Consider the following 23,843-nt stretch of genomic DNA (forward strand, 5'->3'; position numbering starts at 1 on the left):
TGCATTTCCTACCTTCCCTCACCATATTTGATTCCAAAGGTAATAAATTAGTAATATTAATTGTAGATTTAAAACACAAAAATTTAAGTTGGGATTTATTTGGAGCTTTTCCATATGAAAATGTGTTTCATGCTTATGGCACGACCGTAAAAAGATTAAGATTCCCTCCTCCAAAGAATAATAGGCTGAATCTAAAAGTCATTTTTCACCAGCAAGATAGGAGGTGGTTTTTGCCAGTTCTCCTCCTCTCACTGCTAAACTGAACTCAACTCCAAAAGCTGCTATCCAAAACTGAACTCAGGATTAAACTCAAAAGCCACTACTAAACTCAAAAGCCAGCATGGTGTAGTGGTTAAGAGCGGTGGACTGTAATCTGGAGAACCGGGTTTGATTCCCCACTCCTCCACATGACGTCTGCTGGGTGACCTTGGGCCAGTCACAGTTCTCTCTTCCCTGTGTTTGTTTTGATTCTCCCACTCCTCCACATGAGCGGTGGACTGTAATCTGGAGAACCTGGGTTTGATTACCCACTCCTCCACATGAAGCCTGCTGGGTGACCTTGGGCTAGTCACAGTTCTCTCTGAACTCTCCCAGCCCCACCTACCTCACATGGTTCCTGTTGTGGGGAGGGGAAGGGAAGGTGATTGTAAGCCAGTTTGAGACTCCTTAAAAGGTAGAGAAAACTGGGGTATAAAAACCAACTCTTCTTCTTCAGTGCCGTGAAAAATAGAGCTGGGTAGATCCTTCATTAGGAGGCTTCATTCCTAACTAATTTAGTGTCTCCCTAATTTCCCTGCAGCTGTTACCTGTTGCTCTCCATTGAATAATGCTCTGTAAGTCACAGCAACTAAAGTAAAGACCCTAAAAACTAGCAAATAAACTTGCATGTAAGCCACAGTAATGCAGGCAAATACAGCTAATTAATTCCAGTGTCCACCTATTTCTTATTAATATGAAAATAATTTAGGCGGAAAGGTTTTACACATAACGGTTGCCGCTGTTCTCGGTTTTTCTGTCTTTGTGCATTCATTTTCCCTTTGGTGTTGCAGTGCAGGCCAGCAGTGAACCACAGCAGGTCGTCCAGTTTAAGCCTAACCGTCGAAAGCGCTTTGGAAAGCTTTGATTTCCTGAACACCTCGGACTTCGATGAGGACGAGGGCGGCACGGAGGAGCTTTGCAGTGGCAGGGGCCGAGGGTCTGACTCTGTCTTCTCAGACTCCGAGACTGAGAGAAACAGGTAAGAAGGTCAATATTTTCTACTCTTTAGGTCAGGCTCCTGCACTAGTTGTCAAATAGTCGGAGACCAGCATATCTGTGGGACCGTCTCTCCCATTACACTCCCCAGAGAGCATTGTGCTAGGCTGAGGACAACTTGCTGGTGGTCGCTGGCCCTACAACCATCTGGCTGTCCACGACTAGGACTAGGGCCTTCTCAGCTCTGACCCCAGCATGGTGGAACTCTCTGTCTAATGAGACCCATGCCCTAAGGGACCTAATTCAGTTCTGCATGGCAAGTAAGATGGAAATGTTCTGCCAGGCATATGGTTGAGGGCAGCGATGGTACATGGATTGGCTGGCCTCCCTGCCCCCTTTGCCCTTTTCTTGCCTCCCCTCTCCTTCCCTTTTCCCACCCTTCCTACCTTTTCCTACCCTTTCCTGTTTTCCTTTCTCCATCCCCGTTGTTGGTGTCTTCCCCGGCTTAGGCCGGTGGGCCTTGGAGGTGATTGGCCGCCTGATGAACACCTTGGCAAATCTCCTCAGCGAGGACATTCATAGGAGCTGGCCATTGAGATAGGGTGCCATCTTGTTAACTGCGGTTTTAAGCTTTTACTGTATGTTTTAATGTTGCTATAGTTGTGAATTTTATGTGTATCACTCTACCTGTTAGAAGCTGCCCTGAGCCTGGCAGTGCCGGGGAGGGCGGGGTATAAATGTAATAATAAATAAATAAATATCCAGATAGACTCTCATGGCTCAAGGAATAATGATGTCGCCAGGGATCAGGACCCACGCTTAGGAGCAGGACATGTATACTTTACTGGAGCATGAGGGTTTGGGAGAGGTTTGAGGACTGTAAATGGAGATCTGAGAATTAATTGGCATTGCCTGAATATTCTTTGCTGCATCACCAAGAAGTCTCTAAGTCACACTTCAAAACATTTTAAAAAGTGAAAAATTGCTTTCAGGTGGGATTTCTTGGTCATGATCTGGAGAAGCACCGGGGCAGCAAGAGAGCTCTTGTAATGCAATGATTAGAGTGTTGGACAGGGTGGAGGGGAGGGGGACTCTGGCCTTTTATGCAGGGACGTTTCCCCGCGGTCACCCCCCCCCCCGACTGCTTTGGGGCTTCCTTTTGATTATGCGTGCCTTTTCCTACCATCAAAGGTCGCCTCGCTTCCCCGTGCATCCCCCCCCGGATTTTCCAGATTTTGGCTAAAACAGCATCCAGAAAACATGGGCAAAATGCGCGGGGGGAGAGAGAGGCAACCTCTGACAGTCAGAAAAGGAATCATCAAAAGGAATCATCAAAAAGAGGCCCCGAAGCAGTCGGTAGGGGTGACCGCGGGGAAGCATCCCTGCATAAAAGGCCACAGGTTGAAATCCCCACACAGGCATGAGTCTCCCTGGGTGACCTTGGGACAGTCATTCTTTCTCTGCCTTACCTACCTCCCAGGGTTATTGTGAGGTCAAAATGATGGAGGGGAGAACTGTCCTGACTCCCTTGGAGGAGGAGTGGAATAAAAATGCGCATCAGTGCTGTTTTTGTTGAAAATAAACTGTGGTATTTTTGAGGACATAGTAGTTGCTCCAGCTTTGTCATTCTGGAGCAGGGATGAGAAGATAGTGTCGGCATCAGGAGAAGGTAGTGGAGGAGGAGGTACTGTCGGCATCAGGAGAGATTTCCACCTCGCCTGCTTCTGCCTCAAAGCTGACCAAAGCTGGAAGTCAAGAAGTGGATTTCCAACAACAACTATAGTCCCTCTCTTCTTTTTGTCTACAGAGCAGTTCCATATTGAGCAACCCTTATTTTCTCTTAACCGGAGGTTCCCAACGTTGTTGAGCCTGTGGGCACTTCAGGAATTCTGAGAAAAGGGCATCATTGCATGCCAACACCACCACCACAAAATGCCTGATATAGAAGATCAGACCAGTCACAATAGAGCTGCCATATGTGCAATTTCAAAAAGGTTGGGAACCTCTTGGCTAAGAGCCAGTGTGGTGCAGTGGTTAAGAGTGGTGGACTCACATCTGGAGAACTGGGTTTGATTTCCCACTCCTCTACATGAAGCCTGCTGGGTGACCTTGGTCTAGTCACAGTTCTCTCAGAACTCTCTCAGTCCCACCTACCTCAAAGGTGTCTGTTGTGAGGAGGGGAAGGGAAGGTGATTGTAAGCTGCTTTGAGACTTTTTAAAGGTAGAGAAAGTTGGCATATAAAAACCCACTCTTCTTCTACTTCTTCTATGGGGCCAGCTATTTCTGAATGGATGCTTCCTGCAGAGATAAAGGTGATGCCTCCAGGTACCTGCTGAAGCACCTCCTGCTCCAGTGAGATGAAGGAAAGCCAGGACTGGCTGTTGGCTTTGGGGAAGAGATGCTTTGGGGGGGAAACAACTGGGCACCAGGAAATCCACAGATGGGTGTCAAGGTACCATGCTGAGGACCACTGCTCTAATGCATCCCTTGAATGCAGTAGGAAGTTGCACTGCAGAGGCGTTGTTTATGTGGAGAGAAGAGTTAATTGGGCATGTAATTAAGAATATCATCATAATTCTGTTGTACAACCCTGGCTAAGACATGAATGTCTGAGCACCTCACTCAAGCCCTGGAATGCAGAAATAGATTAATTATGGGGATAATGCCCCAGTTGTTCATATATAGGAGCTGCTGCCTTTACATCTGAAGAAGAAGAGTTGGTTTTTATATGCCGACTTTCTCTACCACTTAAGGAAGAATCAGATCGGCTTGGAATCACCTTCCCTTCCCCTCCCCACAACAGACACCCTGTGAGGTAGGTGGGGCCGAGAGAGCACTAAGAGAGCTGTGACTAGCCCAAGGTCACCCAGCTGGCTTTATGTGTAGGAGTGGGGGAACCAACCCAGTTCACCAGATTAGCCTCTACCGCTCATGTGGAGGAGTGGGAATCAAACCCGGTTCTCCAGATCAGAGTCCACCGCTCCAAACCACCTCTCTTAACCACTACACCACGCTGGTATAAAATGAGTACCATTGTGTCATCACAGAGCTGCAGCTTTTCTCTGTGATCCTTGTTCCTGAAGTTACTATTAGATTAGAGGTGTGACCTTGCACCCAGAAAATTCAATAGCAATGATTCTGGTCTACGCAGAGCCAAGCCTGGTGAAAACTCCTTAGCAGAAGGAGTAACAGACCTGATGAAGATCCCGAGAGTCTGATAATATCCGTGCGGCTGATTTGAAATGTTCAAAACTATTACATTGCAACATCTGTTAGTTACAAGCACAGATGCTCTTCTCAAATGTTCTGCAACCCGTGTTTCACTGTAAACACTGAACAAACTATTTGAGCAGTGAGATTTGCATTGTCCTATAAAAAAGGCGTGACGCAGAGTGGTAAGCTGCAGTACTGCAGTCCAAGCTCTGCTCACGACCTGAGTTCGATCCCAACAGAAGTTGGTTTCAGGTAGCCGGCTCAAGGTTGACTCAGTCTTCCATCCTTCCGAGGTTGGTAAAATGAGTACTCAGCTTGCTGGAGGTAAAGGGAAAATGACTGGGGAAGGCGCTGGCAAACCACCCCGCAAACAAAGTCTGCCTAGTAAACGTCAGGATGTGACGTCACCCCATGGGTCAGGAATGACTGGGTGCTTGCACAGGGGACCTTTACCTTTATAAAAAAGAAAGGTTAAACTTGTTTGGGTTTTTCTTGGTGTGTCTTAAACACCAGAAGAAACCATCATCTCTTCTCCTCCCACAAGTTCCCTTTTGATTCTTCAGCTGGCAATTAATCAAGTGCTGGTAAAGCACTGACAGATTAGGTCTTAATTGTATAACTTTTGAAACCACAAATCTATAATTCAGTTAAATCCAAAACAGCTTGGCAAAGCATTTTGTGATCAGTCCAAGATTTTCTTAGGAGGTGGGGGAGAAAACAAGTTCTAATGAAGGATGATTTTCAAAGATTTCATAGTGAGAACTCTGCACAAAAGAGGCATTGTTTCAGAGAAACAAGTAGGCCACTGTGGAAGCAATATATTCTTTAAATGCAGACAGTTGGCTTTTACTACCTTCTCCCACTGCCAATTTGAGATACGATGCATTCATTAAAGGTTTCTGGCCTGCCAAGGGCTGTTTGGTTACAGATCGGTGCTTTCAACAATTCCTCTTTTGCATGACGTTAGTCATGTCAAACCTAGATGAAAAGAAAACCAGGTTGCTCACTTACCTCCCGGCTTGAACAGTTACAGGGCAGAACATCCAGAAGCCAGAGGGCATCTCAGCGAAGCATTGACAGAAGACACAGGAGTTGGTACCAGTGTAGCTGGGAGCCCTCTTCCATTAACCACAGGGAACGAAAGCCTTGATCTCATCATAGTCAAGCACTTGCAGTATTGCACACAGCTCATTCAGGTAACACTGTTGTCTAGATATGTATTTAGTAGATTATTGCTGGACACGTGTTTGTATCCAGCACATAGGATTTTGTCTGTTCTTTGTCACATTTAAGTTCGTCTTGTTTGTGCTGCTGTACACCTCAGTGTTCTTCTGTGCTGAATGGGTATTTTGTAGTACTGACATCCAGAGATGAGTGCAAGAATAAACACCTGAAGCATACACAACAAGGGACAAAGGCAGGTTCACTGTGACTCTCTCATAATACTAGAATGCGGGGTCATCTGCTGAAGCTGGAGGGTGAGAGATTGAAAACAGACAAAAGGAAGTATTTCTTCACACAACGCATAGTTAAATTGTGGAACTCCCTGCCCTAGGATGTGGTGATGGTTGCCAACTTGGAAGGCTTTAAGAAGGGAGTAGACATGTTCATGGAGGATAGGACAATCCATGGCTACTAGTAAAAATGAATACTCATGTTCATGTTCATGGAGGAGAGTTATTCATGGCTATTAGTAAAGATGGATACTAGTCATGATCCATACCTACTCTCTCCAGGATCAGATGAGCATGCCTATTATATTAGGTGCTGTGAAACACAGGCAGGATAATGCTGCTGCAGTTGTCTTGTTTGTGGGCTTCCTAGAGGCACCTGGTTGGCCACTGTGTGAACAGACTGCTGGACTTGATGGGCCTTGGTCTGATTCAGCATGGCCTTTCTTATGTTCTTTGGAGGCTAGCAAATCATACAAGCGTGTGGTAGCAGCCTATAATATATAATAGGACCAGCCTGGAGTAAGTTGGACATACATTCCATTGAAAAGAATGGGAATTAGGTTAGTTACTAAATTTCTACACTATTTTCAATGGGACTTAAGAGCAATTAACTGTCTCTGGATTAAGCCCATAATGTAAGTGCCAGGAGAAATTCATAGAGATTTGGGTCACCAAACACACTAAATCCAATGGGATTAAATTTTCTTACATCTACACACTCTACTTTAATCCACTTGTTGGGAAGTGGACTTGTGCAAAACATCACCATAGATTGAGAGACACCCCCCCCAAAGACACTACATTATGAAATATGTTGGCATCCATCAATCAATGAACCTCACGGAGTGGGATTTTCCTGCTTCCCGCTTCCTCTGCAGCACCCTGAGCCCCTGAAATTTTAGTCCTGAGGGTCAGTGGACTATCAGGAACTGCACGGGGTGGGGGGAGCCGTCTTGGTTGCCCTGACTGGGCAAAAAGGCAGGATAGATCTCTTGTAAATAAATAAATAAAATGAAGTGGAGGTCTGCAGTGGGAGAGGAATCAGTGGAAATCACTGCTGCATCTTCTGAAGACTTGGGCCCTTAAGTCCTTGGAACTGTGTGGTTGGATGCACACCTCTGTTCTTGCACCAACCTTAGTAGCCTGCACACAGGGTTGCCAACAGGCCTGGAGAAAAAATCAGTCCTTTTAACAAAGGTTTAATATTTGGAAATGGGCAGCTGAAGATTTTTACGTCATGTGGGTGTCAAAGAGCTCCAACCAGTCTCCCCCAGTTGGAGGCTGCTTTGGTTTGGTCAAAAGTTTCCCAAAACATTAAACTCCAGGCTTTCACCCCAAGTTTAACGGTAGCTGCCACCAATTCTGGAACAAAAGTAAGCCTCCAGGCACAGGGTCCAGAGTAAACCCTGGCAAGCTTCAAAAGTTAAGTGTAACGCTTACCCTGCAAGGTAGAAGCCTGCCAGGGAAAGATTACACTCCAAAAAATGTCTTAGGTTTTTGTTAGGTGGTTTTTACACTCAAACAAGGCACTTAGAATTAGGCTTGGAATCCCAAAATCACACACACAAGCCATTTAAAGGCTAACAATTTATTTATAAGATTCAAGCTGGTTTACAGGAAAGAAAAAGTCATGAAGTGTTAAGCAAGAAAATAATAAACTATTTAGCTTAGCTAATTAATACATTCAAAAGCCTTTTTAATTCAAAAGGATTGGCAAAGGTTTCTTGCATCAGGTTTATAGTTACCAAGTTCCAAAGATGTTTCCAGCATTCAAAAGTTTCAAAAGGTTGTCCAAAAGGTTTCTCCAAGCAGGTCAAGTTGACCAGAGTTTCCCCGTAGGGCCAAAATCAAATGGGTTGTGATGCAGCCAGCACAGCCTTCCTGCTGTGCACCCCAAAGCATGCATAGTTTGTTTAGGGTTGGTCTGTCCTTATATTCGTTTTCTCAAAAGGATGAGCTCATAGAAACCAATCGAGAAAACGAAAGCACTTAGCTGGTAATTAATCGCTTGGTCAGAAATGCTGACTCCTTAAGTGATGTGTTCAGGTGAGGAAGCTTACAGAACTACCTGCACCTGGACATTGTCATGATGGCTGACCGATTAACTACTAGGGCAAGGCACGGCCTTGCATTCCAGATAGGGGAGAGAAGGCTTTAACAAGCACCAGCTGGGGCCCATCTTGTTCCCTCCACCAAAAGCAGTTTTCAAAGTGTAACTATTTTACTGCTCCAAAATCCTAATAACACAAAACTCATAGGCCTCCCAGGCCTGAACCAAAGAAATAACACACTCCAAGAAATTGAGAGGCCTCAGCTTCTTGACAGTAGGTAAATAGCATCACCTGATCTACAACATCCCGTTAGGCCTCTATAAAAAGGGACAGGACATTTTTGTTCCTCCAGGCAGTTGGTAACCATACTCGCACAGCACAGATATAATCTTCATAAAAGTCAGTTTCACCTTTTTCACTCTTCTCCATTGTTCAAGAGCTCAAATTCTTCATATTCCATTGATCAAATAGTAAAAATTGTCCCGTCCCCCCCATTTAATCCCCACACCAATACTGTGAAGTGGGTTAGGCTGAGAAAAAAACTGCGACCTAAAACCTCCCAGTAAGCTTCAGGGAAGACTGGGGATTTGAACCTGGGTCTGTTTGGTCCTAGACCATCACTTCTAACCACTATGCTGCAACAGCTCTTATTTGCTCAATTTCTATTCTTCCGTGTTAGTACATTTTAACAGATTTATTCATAGTTATTTTATCACATATACTCTCCCCCCATGTATAGGGGTGTGTGTGTGTGTGTGCATGTGCATGCTTCTCATGTATATATAATATAATTTTGCTCTACTTTTTTTTTTTAGCAAATTGTATTCTCCAACAAAACTCCATTTGTAACAAGAAACCTCCTAGATAAATTATCCCAACAGATTCTAGTGATTGAGTGTCTTGCAGAGATCAGTAATGAGAATATGGGGAACATCAGACCTATAACCGAAGGTAAGAAATGGCATTAATTTCCATGGAAAATATGGTTGTATATTTAAATATTCCTTAACCATGTCCCCTTTAAATGCTGTATTAAAATATGCTTTTAAACCATACATGTTGAATACTGAAATGAATTCTGGGCATCACAGTGAAAGATAGCATTTAACTAACATTTCTTATACAGGAACAGGCTTCCTCAGGAGGTGGTAAGCTCTCCTTCCATAGAGGTTTTTAAGAAGAGGTTAGATGGCCATCTGTCAGCAATTCTGATTCTGTGACCTTAGGAAGATGATGAGAGGGAGGGCATCTTGGCCATCTTCTGGTCACTAGGGGTGTGGGGGGGAGGTAGTTGTGAATTTCCTGCATTGTGCAGAGGGTTGGACTTGATGACCCTGGTGGTCCCTTCCAACTCTATGATTCTATGATTTTATACATTTAGAATCAATTTCTTCTACACTAAGGGCTAGAAGATTGTGGTTTTTTAAAATGTGAAAGTTTCAAGAATCCAAATCCTATACCAACATACATAGATTCTGTGTAACATGGATATACAGAGTGTTGGATAAACATCTGCTATGAGGACATATAGGGCATAAGCAAACTAAATTTATAAGTAGATGTATGTCCCATGGATTTCATGCCTTTTGTATTTTTTATTCTGAAAAGCAAAAGTGACTCCTTATGACTCTTAAAGGAAGTTGGCATTGTAACTCACTTTCAGGGAGAGCTGTTTTAGGTGTAATACATGTTGCTCAGCGATAGTTGGAATGCTATCTATGTAGATTTTTTTTCCTTCTAGCGGCATGGACTTAATCCTGACAAGACAGAGGGGGTGTCTGGGTTAGTAGAAATGCAGACCAGGGACTTCAGAGCTCTCCTGTCTTGGATGGGGTTTTGTGTGTGTGTGAAGTGCCGTCAAGTTGCAGCCGACTTATGTCAACCCCTTTCGGTGTTTTCATGGCTAGAGACTAACAGAGGTGGTTTGCCAGTGCCTTCCTCTGTTTTTACTCCCCTTGAAAAGCCAGGTTTTGCAGCTTGGGAGTGCTACTTGACACAGCAATTAGTGTAGAAAACCAGTGGTTCAGAGTGCTTTTGCCCAACTTCAGCTGGTGTCAGCTATGCCTGTTCCTGGGTCAGTCAGATCAAGCCACAGTGATCCATGCCTTAGTTACATCTAGACTGGACTACTGCAGTGCACTCAACCTGGGGCTACCCTTGATGTGTGTTCAGCTAGTGCAGAATGCTGTGACTGCTGGTCAGGGCCAGCTATTGGAAGCATGTGACCTTGATAGGTAAAGGTAAAGGCAGTCCCCTGTGCAAGCTCCGGGTCATTACTAACCCATGGGGTAGTGTCACATCCCGACGTTTACTAGGCAGACTATGTTTACAGGGTGATTTGCCATTGCCTTCTCGAGTCATCTACACATTACCCCCAGCAAGCTGGATACTCATTTTAGCCCCATTCAAGGTGTTGGTTTTGACCTTCAAAGCCCTACATGGCTTGGGACTGGGGTGCCTGAAGGACTGTCTTCTCATGTATGCTCCTGCCCAGGAATTCAGATGACAGGGAGAAGCCATCCGGACGGTCCCATCAATCAAAGAAGCTTGTACAATGGGCACACAAGAGAGCCTTTTTGGTAGCAGCCCCACGATTATGGAACAACCTCCCCAGGGAAGTATGCCTGGCCCCCAAACTTTTGATCTTTAGGAGGCAGTTATTTAATAGTTGGTCTATTGACCACAATAAATAAATGAGATGAGAGGAGGCAGTTGAAGATGGTTTTATTTAGGATTGCATTTGATTAAAAGAATCCTAAACTGTGGTTTTAAATTTTGGTCCTATGTATTTTATTTATATTGCAAGACATCTTGAGCTCTGTGAGGAAGAAAGACAGCTAATAAACGTTTTAACTAAATAAATAAACTCCTTTCTTGGTTTCCTTTCCCTATCAGCAATTCCAGAATTTCAGAAAAGGATCTCCCTCCTGTTCTTCTGGAATAAATGTACATCCCACTCTTCTGGGATGTACCACACCTCTGCAGACAAGCTGATCAAACAACTGGACATCACATTTGCTACAGCCGTGAATGAGGAGTATCCAGGGCTTGCAGAAACAGGTGCTGATCTCAAATGTGTTTTTGCATTAGTGATGGATGGGTGGGTTCTGTAAGAGAGCCAGCATGTAGCGAGCCAGCGTGGTGTAGTGGCTAAGAGTGGTGGTTGGGAGCGGCGGACACTAATCTGGTGAACCGGATTGGTTTCCTCACTCCTCCACATGAAACCTGTTGGGTGACCTTGGGCTAGTCACAGTTCTCTCTGTACTCTCTCAGACTCCACCCCCAAATCTCCAGGAATTCCCCAACCAGGAGTTGGTAACCCTGGATTCAACACACTGAAACCTGAGCACCTTGCATAAGTTTCACCGATCTCAGTTTATACTGATAAACCAAGCCTTTCCCTGGTACAATCAGTGTAATATGGGTATAGCTGAGCAAAGTATTTGGCCCTCTCTAATAATTTAGAGCACTTTTAAACATTTCTAAAATACATGGAAGCAACTTGTTAAAAGATCAGATTTGGTTAAGTGCAGGTTGTCCAGTAATTTTAGTTTGTTTTATTAAGATATATTTAACAAAATGGTTTTGTCTTGTCACTCACAGTATTCAAAACTTTGGTGTCTCACATCTTGGACCGAGCAGAGCCTCTCCTCTCTTCTAGTCTGTCTTTGGAAATCGTAACAGTCTTTCAGTACTACAACTATTTTGCGAGCAAAAGCGTTACCGACCTGGGAAGCTATTTGCTTCAGCTTGCAAAAGAAGGTAAGGATGATAACCCGATCCTTAAGGAAGAAAACTACCACACCATTTCAGAGGAGAGCATGAACGAATTCATTTTGCACCAAGAAGCCAGGAGAATCTTTTCTGTACGGGAACAAACAGGCCCAGAGCCCTTCCCTAGAGTCTGATCAGACCTGGGATAAGGAGCGAAGGGGCCGCAGGGGCAATTTTGAATGTGACATGTGCCCTCCCTTCTGGGTTGGCTGCTTCACATGATGGCTTTAACCCTCAAAAGTGCCTCAAAAGAGAGCCAGCATGGTGTAGTGGTTAAGAGTGGTGGTTTGGAGCAGTAAACTCTGATCTGGTGAACCGGGGTTGTTTCCCCACTCTTCCACATGAAGTCAGCTGGGTGACCTTGGGATAGTCACTGCTCTCTTAGAGCACTCTCAGCCCCACCTACCTCACAGGGTCTGTTGTGGGGAGGGGAAGGGAAGGTGATTGCAAGCCGGTTTGATTCTTCCTTAAGTGGTAGAGAAAGTTGGCATATAAAAACCAACTCTTCTTCTTCCTAACAATATCGATGGGAGACTGCCAGACATTCCTGATAGCAGTAGATGGTGGTATGGAAACTTTGTGTGCCCGGAGAGCAACCCACAGACCAAATCACTCTACAAGAGGCTGCGGCTCTTTCAAAGGGCCTACGAGCAGACTTCCCCGTATGTGGCAGAAACATCACTTCAACGTCTTTGCGTTTCAGCTTCAACAGTCCAGACTCTGCAGTCCTTGAGAGACGAAAAGTGCTTGCAGAATGTGATCCCCTTCACCTCCATCAGTCTTCCGCCTCAGCAAGAAGTGATGAAATCTTTGGCTGTCCTCCTTCTAGCTGAGAATAAAAAGGAGACCCGCGAAGCTGTCGCATCAATTTTATTAGCGGCTGCAGAAGACAGGCACTTCAGGGAAAAGGCAAGTAAGGTGTGAAGCTGGAACCGCTTCAGCGTTCAGCTAGGACACTTTTAAACGGACGCTTCTTGGTGAGGAGGAACCCTGCAGTGAATGGGGCTCCCATTCCAAGCAGGGGAGATGGAGAAGTGGCCTCTCTCTTCATTCCGCCCATCCTTTGTGGATGCACCTGCTTTAGCTATCTCATCTCTTTTCTGTAGGAAACCAGTCACAGTTAGACCTGGACCTTCTCTACAGTTGCCCTGGAATTATGGAGCATTTTCCCTAACTAGAAGGGATTGCCGAAAGGATTTGTCAGCTTTTCTTTTCAGAAGGGCTTTTTAGCAGCTTAGGAGGAGAATCATCACAGCTGTCCAAATTGGCGAAATTTCAGAGTATTTTTATTTGATTGGTTATGATGGGTTGGATCCTATGACTTCCTTTCATTAAGCTGGATCCATCCCACAATGTCTTCTTTCAACAACAACAACAACAATAAAAAGAGTTCCTTTAATGAAGGAAGACTTTTCTCCATCGGAAGGAAGTCTTTCCCATTTGAATGAAAACGTAGCAGAAGAGAGTCACAGGATCAAACTGTAGAATCATAGAATTGGAAGGGACCACCAGGGACATCTCGTCCTACCCCCTGCACAATGCAGGAAATTCAAACTACCTCCCCCCCCACACCCCCAGTGATCCCTACTCCATGCCCGGAAGATGGAAGGAGGGCATAGTGGAAGGAATTATGTCAGCCAACACATTTTGATGGTAAAGACAAAATCCAGAGGCCACTCTCCCCCACCTCCACAGCACACACACAAACACACTTTAATCATAGTGATAAATAATAATAAAATCCCTCAACTGGGGAGTGAGGGCAGGGTACAAATCGAAAATTAAACAAACAAAGAAATAAATAAAACTGAACTTTAATGGACATCTGGACAAACACTTGTCAGGGATGCTTTAGGCTGATCCTGCATTGAGCAGGGGGTTGGACTAGGTTGCCTGTATGGCCCCTTCCAACTGTGATTCTATAACAATATCCCCAAATTTGACACTTGAGATGAGCTGACTCGTGCAATCCTGTTAGCCATGATAATTGCTAAAATGTGGAACATCAATTATTTTCAAAAAATTAATCAAAGTACTAGGGAGATACAGGGCCAGCATCACCACTAAATATGAATGCAGCTGCCTATGGCAGCACACCCTCAAAGCCAGCAGTATCCTCTGGAAGAATGCTACAGGGAGACCAGGAAAGACCAGACAACTGGCAGAACAAGTTAATCTTAACTGGCATTTGTGTGTATGTTTTGCACGAACACTCCTATACCTGCGCATAGAGGGAGCACAGCCCCTAAATGATTTTAATTAAATATTTAAAGTTCAGAAATAATAATAAAATAGTGAGAAGAAATTTGGATTATATACAACAACAACAACACCTTTATTGGCATAAAAAAATAAAGTGTACAGTGTGGATTATATCACAATGTCACAAGCGCTGTTCCATAAATGCCTATGACACACTCATGCAACCCACATTTTATTTAGCACAAACTAGCTGGCAGGAGGGGGGGGGGTGTCTCATTTTTTTATTTTTTTATTTATCAATCAAAACATTTATAACCCACCTTTCCTTGTGGTTCAAGGGTGGCTTACAGTTTTCCAGTTAAAACCAAAAATAAAACAGCAAACCCCAAATCTCCCCGCCCTCTTCCCAGTGACAACATATCACCATTGCAATGCTCAGAAAATGCAGTACAGAAGGCAAAAAGGTTGTAGCTTTCATGAAAGACCTGTAGATATCTGCAACAAATGAAGAAGTGAGCCAAGGCTCACGAAAGCTCCTACCCTGCCAGAAATTTTGTTAGTCTTTAAAGCGCTACTGAGCTTTTGCTCTTTTCTACTGCTAGTGACAGACTAACACGGCTACCCATCGTGATCTGCAACAAATGAGTAACTGCTGCCTGCTTGTTGCACTATAAACTGAGAATTTGGGATCGCCTATGGAGAAAAAGAAGAAGCACATCTTCCAAATCACTGCATCGATTTATTTTACTCCTCAGGTGTCGGAATGTCTTTTTTGCAATACATTATTGCAGCTTCTTCCTCATTGTCTTTCTCTCTCTTTGTTTTTTGCTCCAGGCTTTAATTTATTACTGTGAAATGCTTGCCCAACCCAGCCTCCATCTCCAAAAGGCAGCTTGCCTGGCACTCAAATGCCTCCAGGTAAAACTCTACCGTCTTTGTGTTTACACATGCAACAGAAGGTCAAGCCGCAATGAGGATTTCAATAGCCCCTCCAGAGTAACAAGAGCTTTGTTCTTTTGTGGTTGTGGTTTTTTTTTAAAAAAACGAGTAATTTATAGTGTTGCCAGCTCTGGGTTGGGAAATACCTGGATATTTTGGGGATGAAGTCTGAGGAGAGCGAGGTTTAGAGAGGGGCGGGACTCCAATGCCATAGAGTCCAATTGCCAAAGTGGCCATTTTCTCCAGGGGAACTGATTTCTTTCGCCGTAGATCACTTGTAATAGCAGGAGATCTCCAGCAACCACCTGGAGGTTGGCAACCCTAGTAATTTAGGACCTTGAACTAGCTTCAGGATGGGAATGATCAAGAGTTCATGAAGCCTTTCTCACTAGAGATTTCAGGCTAATATTAGGAGATGCAGTATGACTAATTTTTAGTTTAAATATTAATTGTAGAGCAAGACAAAGGGGGAACGTTCTTCTAGATTGCAGAGACTGGGGGGAAAAGAGGGTTGGGGGAGGGTCCCACAGTGTAGTAACAACAGTTGCTGCTTTTGTATCCACTCTCAGACTGGGCTCTGCTTCAGTTACTGCAGTAATTTGTGGCTTTGCATGTACAGAAGAAAAATCACCTGACACCATTTCAGTCTACATGAATAAGCACCATAAATACAGTTGTATCTGCACTTAAAATGCACTGGAACATAGCACATGCTTTCTGGGCCTGCACAAGGAAGATAAGAATGAAAATGAGAACACAAATTACATATAGTTTTTACATATTAATAAATATATTTCCAGTCCAAACTAAGCCCAGAATGACACTATAGAATTGTGTGTCCATCCATTACACTCTCGATGCTTAATAAAGTTCAGACAAAACTAGAATTTTGAACCGGGTCCAGAAACTAAGTGGGAGCCAATAAGGTTTTTTAAAATGGCATCTTGAGTTCCCTGTGGGTGAACTATTTGTAGCTCCTCCAAGAACTTAAAGAGCAGCCCCTTAATGCACACAGAACATATTACAGAAATTGAATATGAATGTTACCAAAGCTTGAATTACAAAGGCTAATACCATAAAATATTCAACAGATAGCAGTTCCTTTTCTTTTTCACACAACCCGTTTCGTCCCGTGAGCACAAGCAAAATGTTCAAGGGGCTATTGCTGGATGGAGGCAGCACATCTGAACACACAGTCCTTTGACCATGTGACCCTGGCGTATTCCCTGAAATTAACATGACAAAACCAAATAAATAGATGCTGTGCAGGAGCATCAAAAATAGGGTTGCCAGGTCCCTCTTTGCAACCGGCAGGAGGTTTTTGGGGCGGAGCCTGAGGAGAGTGGGATTTGGGGAGGGGAGGGACTTCAATGCCATAGAATCCAATTGCCAAAGCGGCTATTTTCTGCAGGTGAACTGCTCTCTATCGGCGGAAGATCAGTTGTATTAGCAGATCTTCTGCTATTACCTGGAGGTTAGCAACCCTAATCATAAAGCATATGTTAATGTACAGTTTTGGAGAGCTGGACAAGAAGCTGAGAATGAGTACATACATAATGGAAAATTTGACATAAGAGCAGAAAATAATTAGTGGTGCTTTTTTATATATACACAGGCAACAGAAAGTATTAAAATGCTTGTCATACTTTGCCAGTCTGATAATGAAGAAATCCGAAAAGTGGCCTCTGAAACTCTGCTCTCTCTTGGTAGGTTGACTATCTTAATTCTGTATCTCTATAAAGTATCTTTTTATTACCTGGTGCTAAGCAAACGGATGCAAACATTGGGGGGAAAGAGGAACCCTGATGGATAAACAGTTATCTGGATCAGATGATACATTCCCCAATCACTCTCCCACCTGTGGTGGGGAGCTAGAGTGAGATCATGCTTCTCTTCACATCCAACATGCCTGCCTATCTATGCAGGGGGTCTAATATTTGAATAGCATATACATGTATATGCATATACACAGAACATGTAAAATAGAATTGTTCAGGAGGGCATTTTTATAAAGGGAATAGAAATCTAGTAAAATGGAATTGTTTAGGAGAATACTTGTATCAGCATGGTGTAGTGGTTAAGAGCTGTGGACTCTAATCTGGAGAACCGGGTTTGATTCCCTGCTCCTCCACATGATCAGCAGACACTAATCTGGTGAATTGGGTTGGTTTCCCCACTCCCCCACATGAAGTCTGCTGGGTGACCTTGAGCTAGTCACAGTTCTCTGCAAACTCTCTGAGCCCCACCTACCTCACAAGGTGTCTGTTGTAGGGAGAGGAAGGGAAGGTGATTGTAAGCCGGTGTGAGTCTCCTGAAAGGTAGAGAAAACCAGGGTCTAAAAACCAGCTCTTCTTCTTATAAAAGGAATGGGCTGTAGTTTATCGTTTTTGCTGCATTCTACTTCTTGTAATTCAGTTTTTGCATTGTTTATGGTATATCTTACAGTGTTTTTTATTCCATTATTTTCTAAGGAGAACTACAAATAGTGTAAATAGATAAAGCCCACATAGTTGATTTCCCAGACAAAATACAGCTCTCAGGCATGTGATCTGGGTGTTTGATTTTACATGAACAAAAGCCCTACTCGGATTTCAGGATCCCACATGAGCATTTTGTGGTGTCAGAGCTGGGGCAGGTAATCAGGGAGGCAAGGGATATTCCCACACCCTGATACACAAAGAGAAGCAGTTGGGAATGTATTGTCTGGTCCTGCCCATTGAAGAAGGCAAGCAAAGTAGCAAAATTGCTTTTCTACTACTAAAATCTTGTCCCTTTTCTGTAGCAGACACAAATGGCTATTGTTTACAGGGAGAAAGTTGGGAACAGGGAGAGAGAAAGCAGGGAGGAAACTCCTGCCTTGTCTAGGGTTGCCAGGTCCCTCTTTGCAGCTGGCGGGAGGTTCTGGGGGCGGAGCCTGAGGAAGGCAGGGGTTGGCGAGGGGAGGGACTTCAATGCCATAGAGTCCAATTGCCAAAGCGGCCATTTTCTCCAGGTGAACTGATCTCTATCGGCTGGAGATCAGTTGTAATAGCAGGAGATTGCCAGCTAGTACCTGGAGGTTGCGCAAACCCAAACCAGCAACGTGTTGCAAAAACAATGAATAATTCAAAATTAAATACTTGTAATAGTGTTATTCAAACTATCATATACACTATATACAGTGAACTTGGTTTACAAACTGAACTGTATATACCAAAGAACACAAAATTAAACTACAGAACATAGGTGCAATGTCCATTTTTTGCAGTCCTTTTAGCTGTATAGAGCGTCTTGTCATTCAAGAGGTAAGAAGGTCAGTTCTTCATTTAAACAGAAGCCCGGTTGTCTTTCTGTTTCGGCTTAACAAAAAAGCCTTCCTCAGCGGCCACTACAAAAATACAGCAATATATACAATGCAAAATGGTCTATAAATAACAGGAATCAAAAGTAAGCATTATAGGAATAAACAAACAATTGATACTTACACGCGAGCTGTTACTAACTGGCTTTCGCGTTGGCAAAGTAGCCCTGAGTACGGAGAGCATTTAAAGAGTCTAGTCACCTGATACAAGGAGACCATGTGAACAGAATGTTTTAAAGTGACAGAACCATATAGTGTAAGTGATGTACTTGCTCATAGGTAACATGCTAGATCTAGCGATGTGTTTAGTCCTTTAGGATGTAAGGAATCGAACATATGTATGTACTTAGACTCTTGACGTCTAAGTATCAATTCAATGTCAGTTTTCTCATATTTCTTAGTGTTAGTATAACGCCATAATACAAAGAAAGAAAGTTCCTCATCAGAGTGGTTTTTCTCCAGGAAATGTGAGGTAAGGGGAGCCTCCAGAACGTGATTTCTTACTCTGGACCTGTGCTCACTGATCCGGTATTTTATAGGTCTCTGGGTTTGTCCAATATACCAGAGAGGACATGCACATCTGATCACATAAATAAGGTGCCGTGAGTCACAATTATTAAAACTATCAATTTTGAATATGCGACCCGTTACTGGGTTCGTGATTTCACGAACTGTCAGCATATATTTGCAGCTCTGACAAGAGCCACATTTGAAATTACCTGCAGGCAAATTGGATGAGGACATAGGGCGTGATATTGGATTTATTAGTATGTCTCTAAAAGACCTGGTGCGTTTGTATGCAATCCGTGGAGGTACTTGGCAACCGGGTAGATGTTGCACCAGGTGCCAGTGTTTACGGAGGATTTGGCCAATTAGAGGTGACATGGAAGTATATTGCATCACATAAGTAAGTCGTGTAGGCTTAAGAGTGGTGCATTCTGTAATTAATGATTCCCTAGGTTTGTTATTAGTTTTATGCATAGCATTTAGAATGACATGTTTAGGGTATCCCCGTTGTAGGAGATCAGCATTCAAATTGTGTGCTGCTTGGAAAAAATCAACTTGTTGAGTTGAATTCCGTTTCAGTCGAAGTAATTGGCCATATGGGATATTATTTTTTAGATGGACCGGATGGAAAGAATCATAATGCAATAAAGCATTCCTGGCCATAGACTTTTTATAGGGGCGAACGCCCAATTTACCATCAGAATTTTTGTAAACGGTCACATCTAGAAACGGAATTGACTCTAAATTACATGCCCCACTCAATTGAATATTTAGATCTTGTTCATTAATCCATTGGTTAAATTGCATGAAAGTATGTGCATCTTGCATAGCCAAGCAAACATCATCTATGTAACGAAAATAAAAAAAGATCTTATTACTAAATGGGTTATTGGTCAATATATGTGCATATTCAAATGCGATCATATAAATATTTGCAATTGAGGGCGCACAGGCGCTCCCCATGGCGACCCCATGTATCTGCAAATAAAATTCCTCATCATATACAAAGTAGTTCTTTTCCATAACAATGTCAAGTAAATTCAAAAGAAAAGGGGTCGGAGGTTGTAAGTTAGCACGTGAGTCCAATAAATCAGCAATTATAACACGTACTACGTCCGTGGGGACGTTTGTGTATAGTGCGTTAACATCTAGGGTGCAAAGCACCGCAGTCAGTGGTATAGTCAGTTGTTCTATGCATGTAATAAAATGTTTAGTATCTTTAATATATGCTGGAGTTTTTAAAGTAAACTCATGAAGGAAGGATTCTAGATACTTAGCTAAGGGTTCTAAGGCAGAGGAAATCCCTGCAACGATTGGTCTACCTGGTGGAGGGCGGGTCTGTTTGTGGATTTTAGGCAGAACATAAAACTTAGGTACTTTGGGAAACTCATTATATAAATATTCAGCAGTCGCTTTTGATATGTGGTCAGCAGCTAATGCTTCGTTCACCACTGTTCTAATAATCAGTTGTACTTCCTCTGTGGGGTCATGTGTCAGGCGCTTGTAAAATTGCGTATTGCTAAGTTGTCGTTTTATCTCATTGTGGTAATCTGCTTGTGATAATACCACAATGGCCCCGCCCTTATCAGCGGGTTGAATCACTATATCGGGTTGTGCTGCTAGTTTGAGTAGTGTATTCCATTCATCCTTTGACATATTGTTTTTTCTATGCATTTTCCTATGTTCAATCCTACTGATATCCCGGTTCACCACATCATGGAAGGTAGCAATAAAATGATTACTCGAGGAGGGTATGAATTTTGATTTAGGTTTGAATTTATTCACCATTTCTTCACTTGCACTATTGCCAAATTTCTCTTTCAATTTCAGGAGTCGAATGAATCTAAAAACATCAATTTTTGTTTGTAATGAAGAATATAGAGGGGTGGGTACAAAGCCCAAACCCCTTTGTAACACCTGATTCTCCTGGACTGTAAGTGTATAATGAGAGAGATTAACCACTATCTCATTGTTCTTTCCCCTCTGCGTCTCCGAAAAGGGCGGGAGGTACCCCGTCCCCTTACATATCTGGAACGTAAATTATAGTCCCTATCGGAGGCGCGACTAGACAGGCTAGATGATTCACTATCATAGTCCCATGCTCTATTCCTATTAGTGGTTCTAGCATTAGTGGTGACCGGTTGCCCCGAATACCATGGGTAAACAACATCTTGACTATAGTCATTAGAGTCCCTTTCATATTTCTTAGTCTTATATAATTTGATGTTATCTTGGTATGCTTTAAGTTCTGACTCTAGTTGTTTCATTTTATTATCAAAAGTAGAAGAAGAAAAGGAAGGTTTAAGTTCATCCTTTAACTTATCTATGTCCCCCTTAATGGTATCAACTTCATGATTAGCTTGTTCTATGATCAAAGTCATCAAATCATAAGCGCACTTATTCAAAATGGCAACCCATTTGTCCTTAAACAACACATTTTCCTTAAACAAGGTCGGAGCTTTTTGGAGGCGTAAGCCTCTAGGTATCATCCTGTTCTTTACATATTGTGCTAATGAAGAGGCATGCATCGCATATTTGATTTGTTTCTTAGACATGTTGGTTAACTTAGTAAAATCTGGAGCCGGTTCTGTATCAGACAGAGTAAATGGTAAGGCAAGGTCAAGAATTTTGTCTCGCTCCTCCGTAGAGAATGCAAATGATTCCTTCCATTTAGCCATGCTAACAGAGATTATTGTAGCAAACAAACGTTAGCGTGCTGTATAGTTACTTGCGCAAACCCAAACCAGCAACGTGTTGCAAAAACAATGAATAATTCAAAATTAAATACTTGTAATAGTGTTATTCAAACTATCATATACACTATATACAGTGAACTTGGTTTACAAACTGAACTGTATATACCAAAGAACACAAAATTAAACTACAGAACATAGGTGCAATGTCCATTTTTTGCAGTCCTTTTAGCTGTATAGAGCGTCTTGTCATTCAAGAGGTAAGAAGGTCAGTTCTTCATTTAAACAGAAGCCCGGTTGTCTTTCTGTTTCGGCTTAACAAAAAAGCCTTCCTCAGCGGCCACTACAAAAATACAGCAATATATACAATGCAAAATGGTCTATAAATAACAGGAATCAAAAGTAAGCATTATAGGAATAAACAAACAATTGATACTTACACGCGAGCTGTTACTAACTGGCTTTCGCGTTGGCAAAGTAGCCCTGAGTACGGAGAGCATTTAAAGAGTCTAGTCACCTGATACAAGGAGACCATGTGAACAGAATGTTTTAAAGTGACAGAACCATATAGTGTAAGTGATGTACTTGCTCATAGGTAACATGCTAGATCTAGCGATGTGTTTAGTCCTTTAGGATGTAAGGAATCGAACATATGTATGTACTTAGACTCTTGACGTCTAAGTATCAATTCAATGTCAGTTTTCTCATATTTCTTAGTGTTAGTATAACGCCATAATACAAAGAAAGAAAGTTCCTCATCAGAGTGGTTTTTCTCCAGGAAATGTGAGGTAAGGGGAGCCTCCAGAACGTGATTTCTTACTCTGGACCTGTGCTCACTGATCCGGTATTTTATAGGTCTCTGGGTTTGTCCAATATACCAGAGAGGACATGCACATCTGATCACATAAATAAGGTGCCGTGAGTCACAATTATTAAAACTATCAATTTTGAATATGCGACCCGTTACTGGGTTCGTGATTTCACGAACTGTCAGCATATATTTGCAGCTCTGACAAGAGCCACATTTGAAATTACCTGCAGGCAAATTGGATGAGGACATAGGGCGTGATATTGGATTTATTAGTATGTCTCTAAAAGACCTGGTGCGTTTGTATGCAATCCGTGGAGGTACTTGGCAACCGGGTAGATGTTGCACCAGGTGCCAGTGTTTACGGAGGATTTGGCCAATTAGAGGTGACATGGAAGTATATTGCATCACATAAGTAAGTCGTGTAGGCTTAAGAGTGGTGCATTCTGTAATTAATGATTCCCTAGGTTTGTTATTAGTTTTATGCATAGCATTTAGAATGACATGTTTAGGGTATCCCCGTTGTAGGAGATCAGCATTCAAATTGTGTGCTGCTTGGAAAAAATCAACTTGTTGAGTTGAATTCCGTTTCAGTCGAAGTAATTGGCCATATGGGATATTATTTTTTAGATGGACCGGATGGAAAGAATCATAATGCAATAAAGCATTCCTGGCCATAGACTTTTTATAGGGGCGAACGCCCAATTTACCATCAGAATTTTTGTAAACGGTCACATCTAGAAACGGAATTGACTCTAAATTACATGCCCCACTCAATTGAATATTTAGATCTTGTTCATTAATCCATTGGTTAAATTGCATGAAAGTATGTGCATCTTGCATAGCCAAGCAAACATCATCTATGTAACGAAAATAAAAAAAGATCTTATTACTAAATGGGTTATTGGTCAATATATGTGCATATTCAAATGCGATCATATAAATATTTGCAATTGAGGGCGCACGCGAAAGCCAGTTAGTAACAGCTCGCGTGTAAGTATCAATTGTTTGTTTATTCCTATAATGCTTACTTTTGATTCCTGTTATTTATAGACCATTTTGCATTGTATATATTGCTGTATTTTTGTAGTGGCCGCTGAGGAAGGCTTTTTTGTTAAGCCGAAACAGAAAGACAACCGGGCTTCTGTTTAAATGAAGAACTGACCTTCTTACCTCTTGAATGACAAGACGCTCTATACAGCTAAAAGGACTGCAAAAAATGGACATTGCACCTATGTTCTGTAGTTTAATTTTGTGTTCTTTGGTATATACAGTTCAGTTTGTAAACCAAGTTCACTGTATATAGTGTATATGATAGTTTGAATAACACTATTACAAGTATTTAATTTTGAATTATTCATTGTTTTTGCAACACGTTGCTGGTTTGGGTTTGCGCAAGTAACTATACAGCACGCTAACGTTTGTTTGCTACAATAATCTCTGTTAGCATGGCTAAATGGAAGGAATCATTTGCATTCTCTACGGAGGAGCGAGACAAAATTCTTGACCTTGCCTTACCATTTACTCTGTCTGATACAGAACCGGCTCCAGATTTTACTAAGTTAACCAACATGTCTAAGAAACAAATCAAATATGCGATGCATGCCTCTTCATTAGCACAATATGTAAAGAACAGGATGATACCTAGAGGCTTACGCCTCCAAAAA

At 42.6% G+C, this 23,843-nt stretch overlaps 1 protein-coding gene across 1 annotated transcript in view; it reads left to right on the forward strand.

The window, feature by feature from the left end:
• The window catches only part of RIPOR2 (RHO family interacting cell polarization regulator 2), a 118,213-nt gene that overhangs the window by 86,570 nt on the left and 7,800 nt on the right, over nt 1–23,843 (forward strand). Inside the window, exons 15-22 of the mRNA XM_056854164.1 lie at nt 1,050–1,237; nt 5,436–5,604; nt 8,729–8,864; nt 10,809–10,973; nt 11,517–11,675; nt 12,391–12,596; nt 14,724–14,807; nt 16,444–16,534. Coding sequence (XP_056710142.1) covers nt 1,050–1,237; nt 5,436–5,604; nt 8,729–8,864; nt 10,809–10,973; nt 11,517–11,675; nt 12,391–12,596; nt 14,724–14,807; nt 16,444–16,534 — 1,198 coding nt within the window. The remainder of the gene's footprint in view (nt 1–1,049; nt 1,238–5,435; nt 5,605–8,728; nt 8,865–10,808; nt 10,974–11,516; nt 11,676–12,390; nt 12,597–14,723; nt 14,808–16,443; nt 16,535–23,843) is intronic.

Source organism: Euleptes europaea, chromosome 8 (genome assembly GCF_029931775.1).
Source record: "Euleptes europaea isolate rEulEur1 chromosome 8, rEulEur1.hap1, whole genome shotgun sequence".
Lineage (NCBI taxonomy): Eukaryota > Metazoa > Chordata > Lepidosauria > Squamata > Sphaerodactylidae > Euleptes > Euleptes europaea.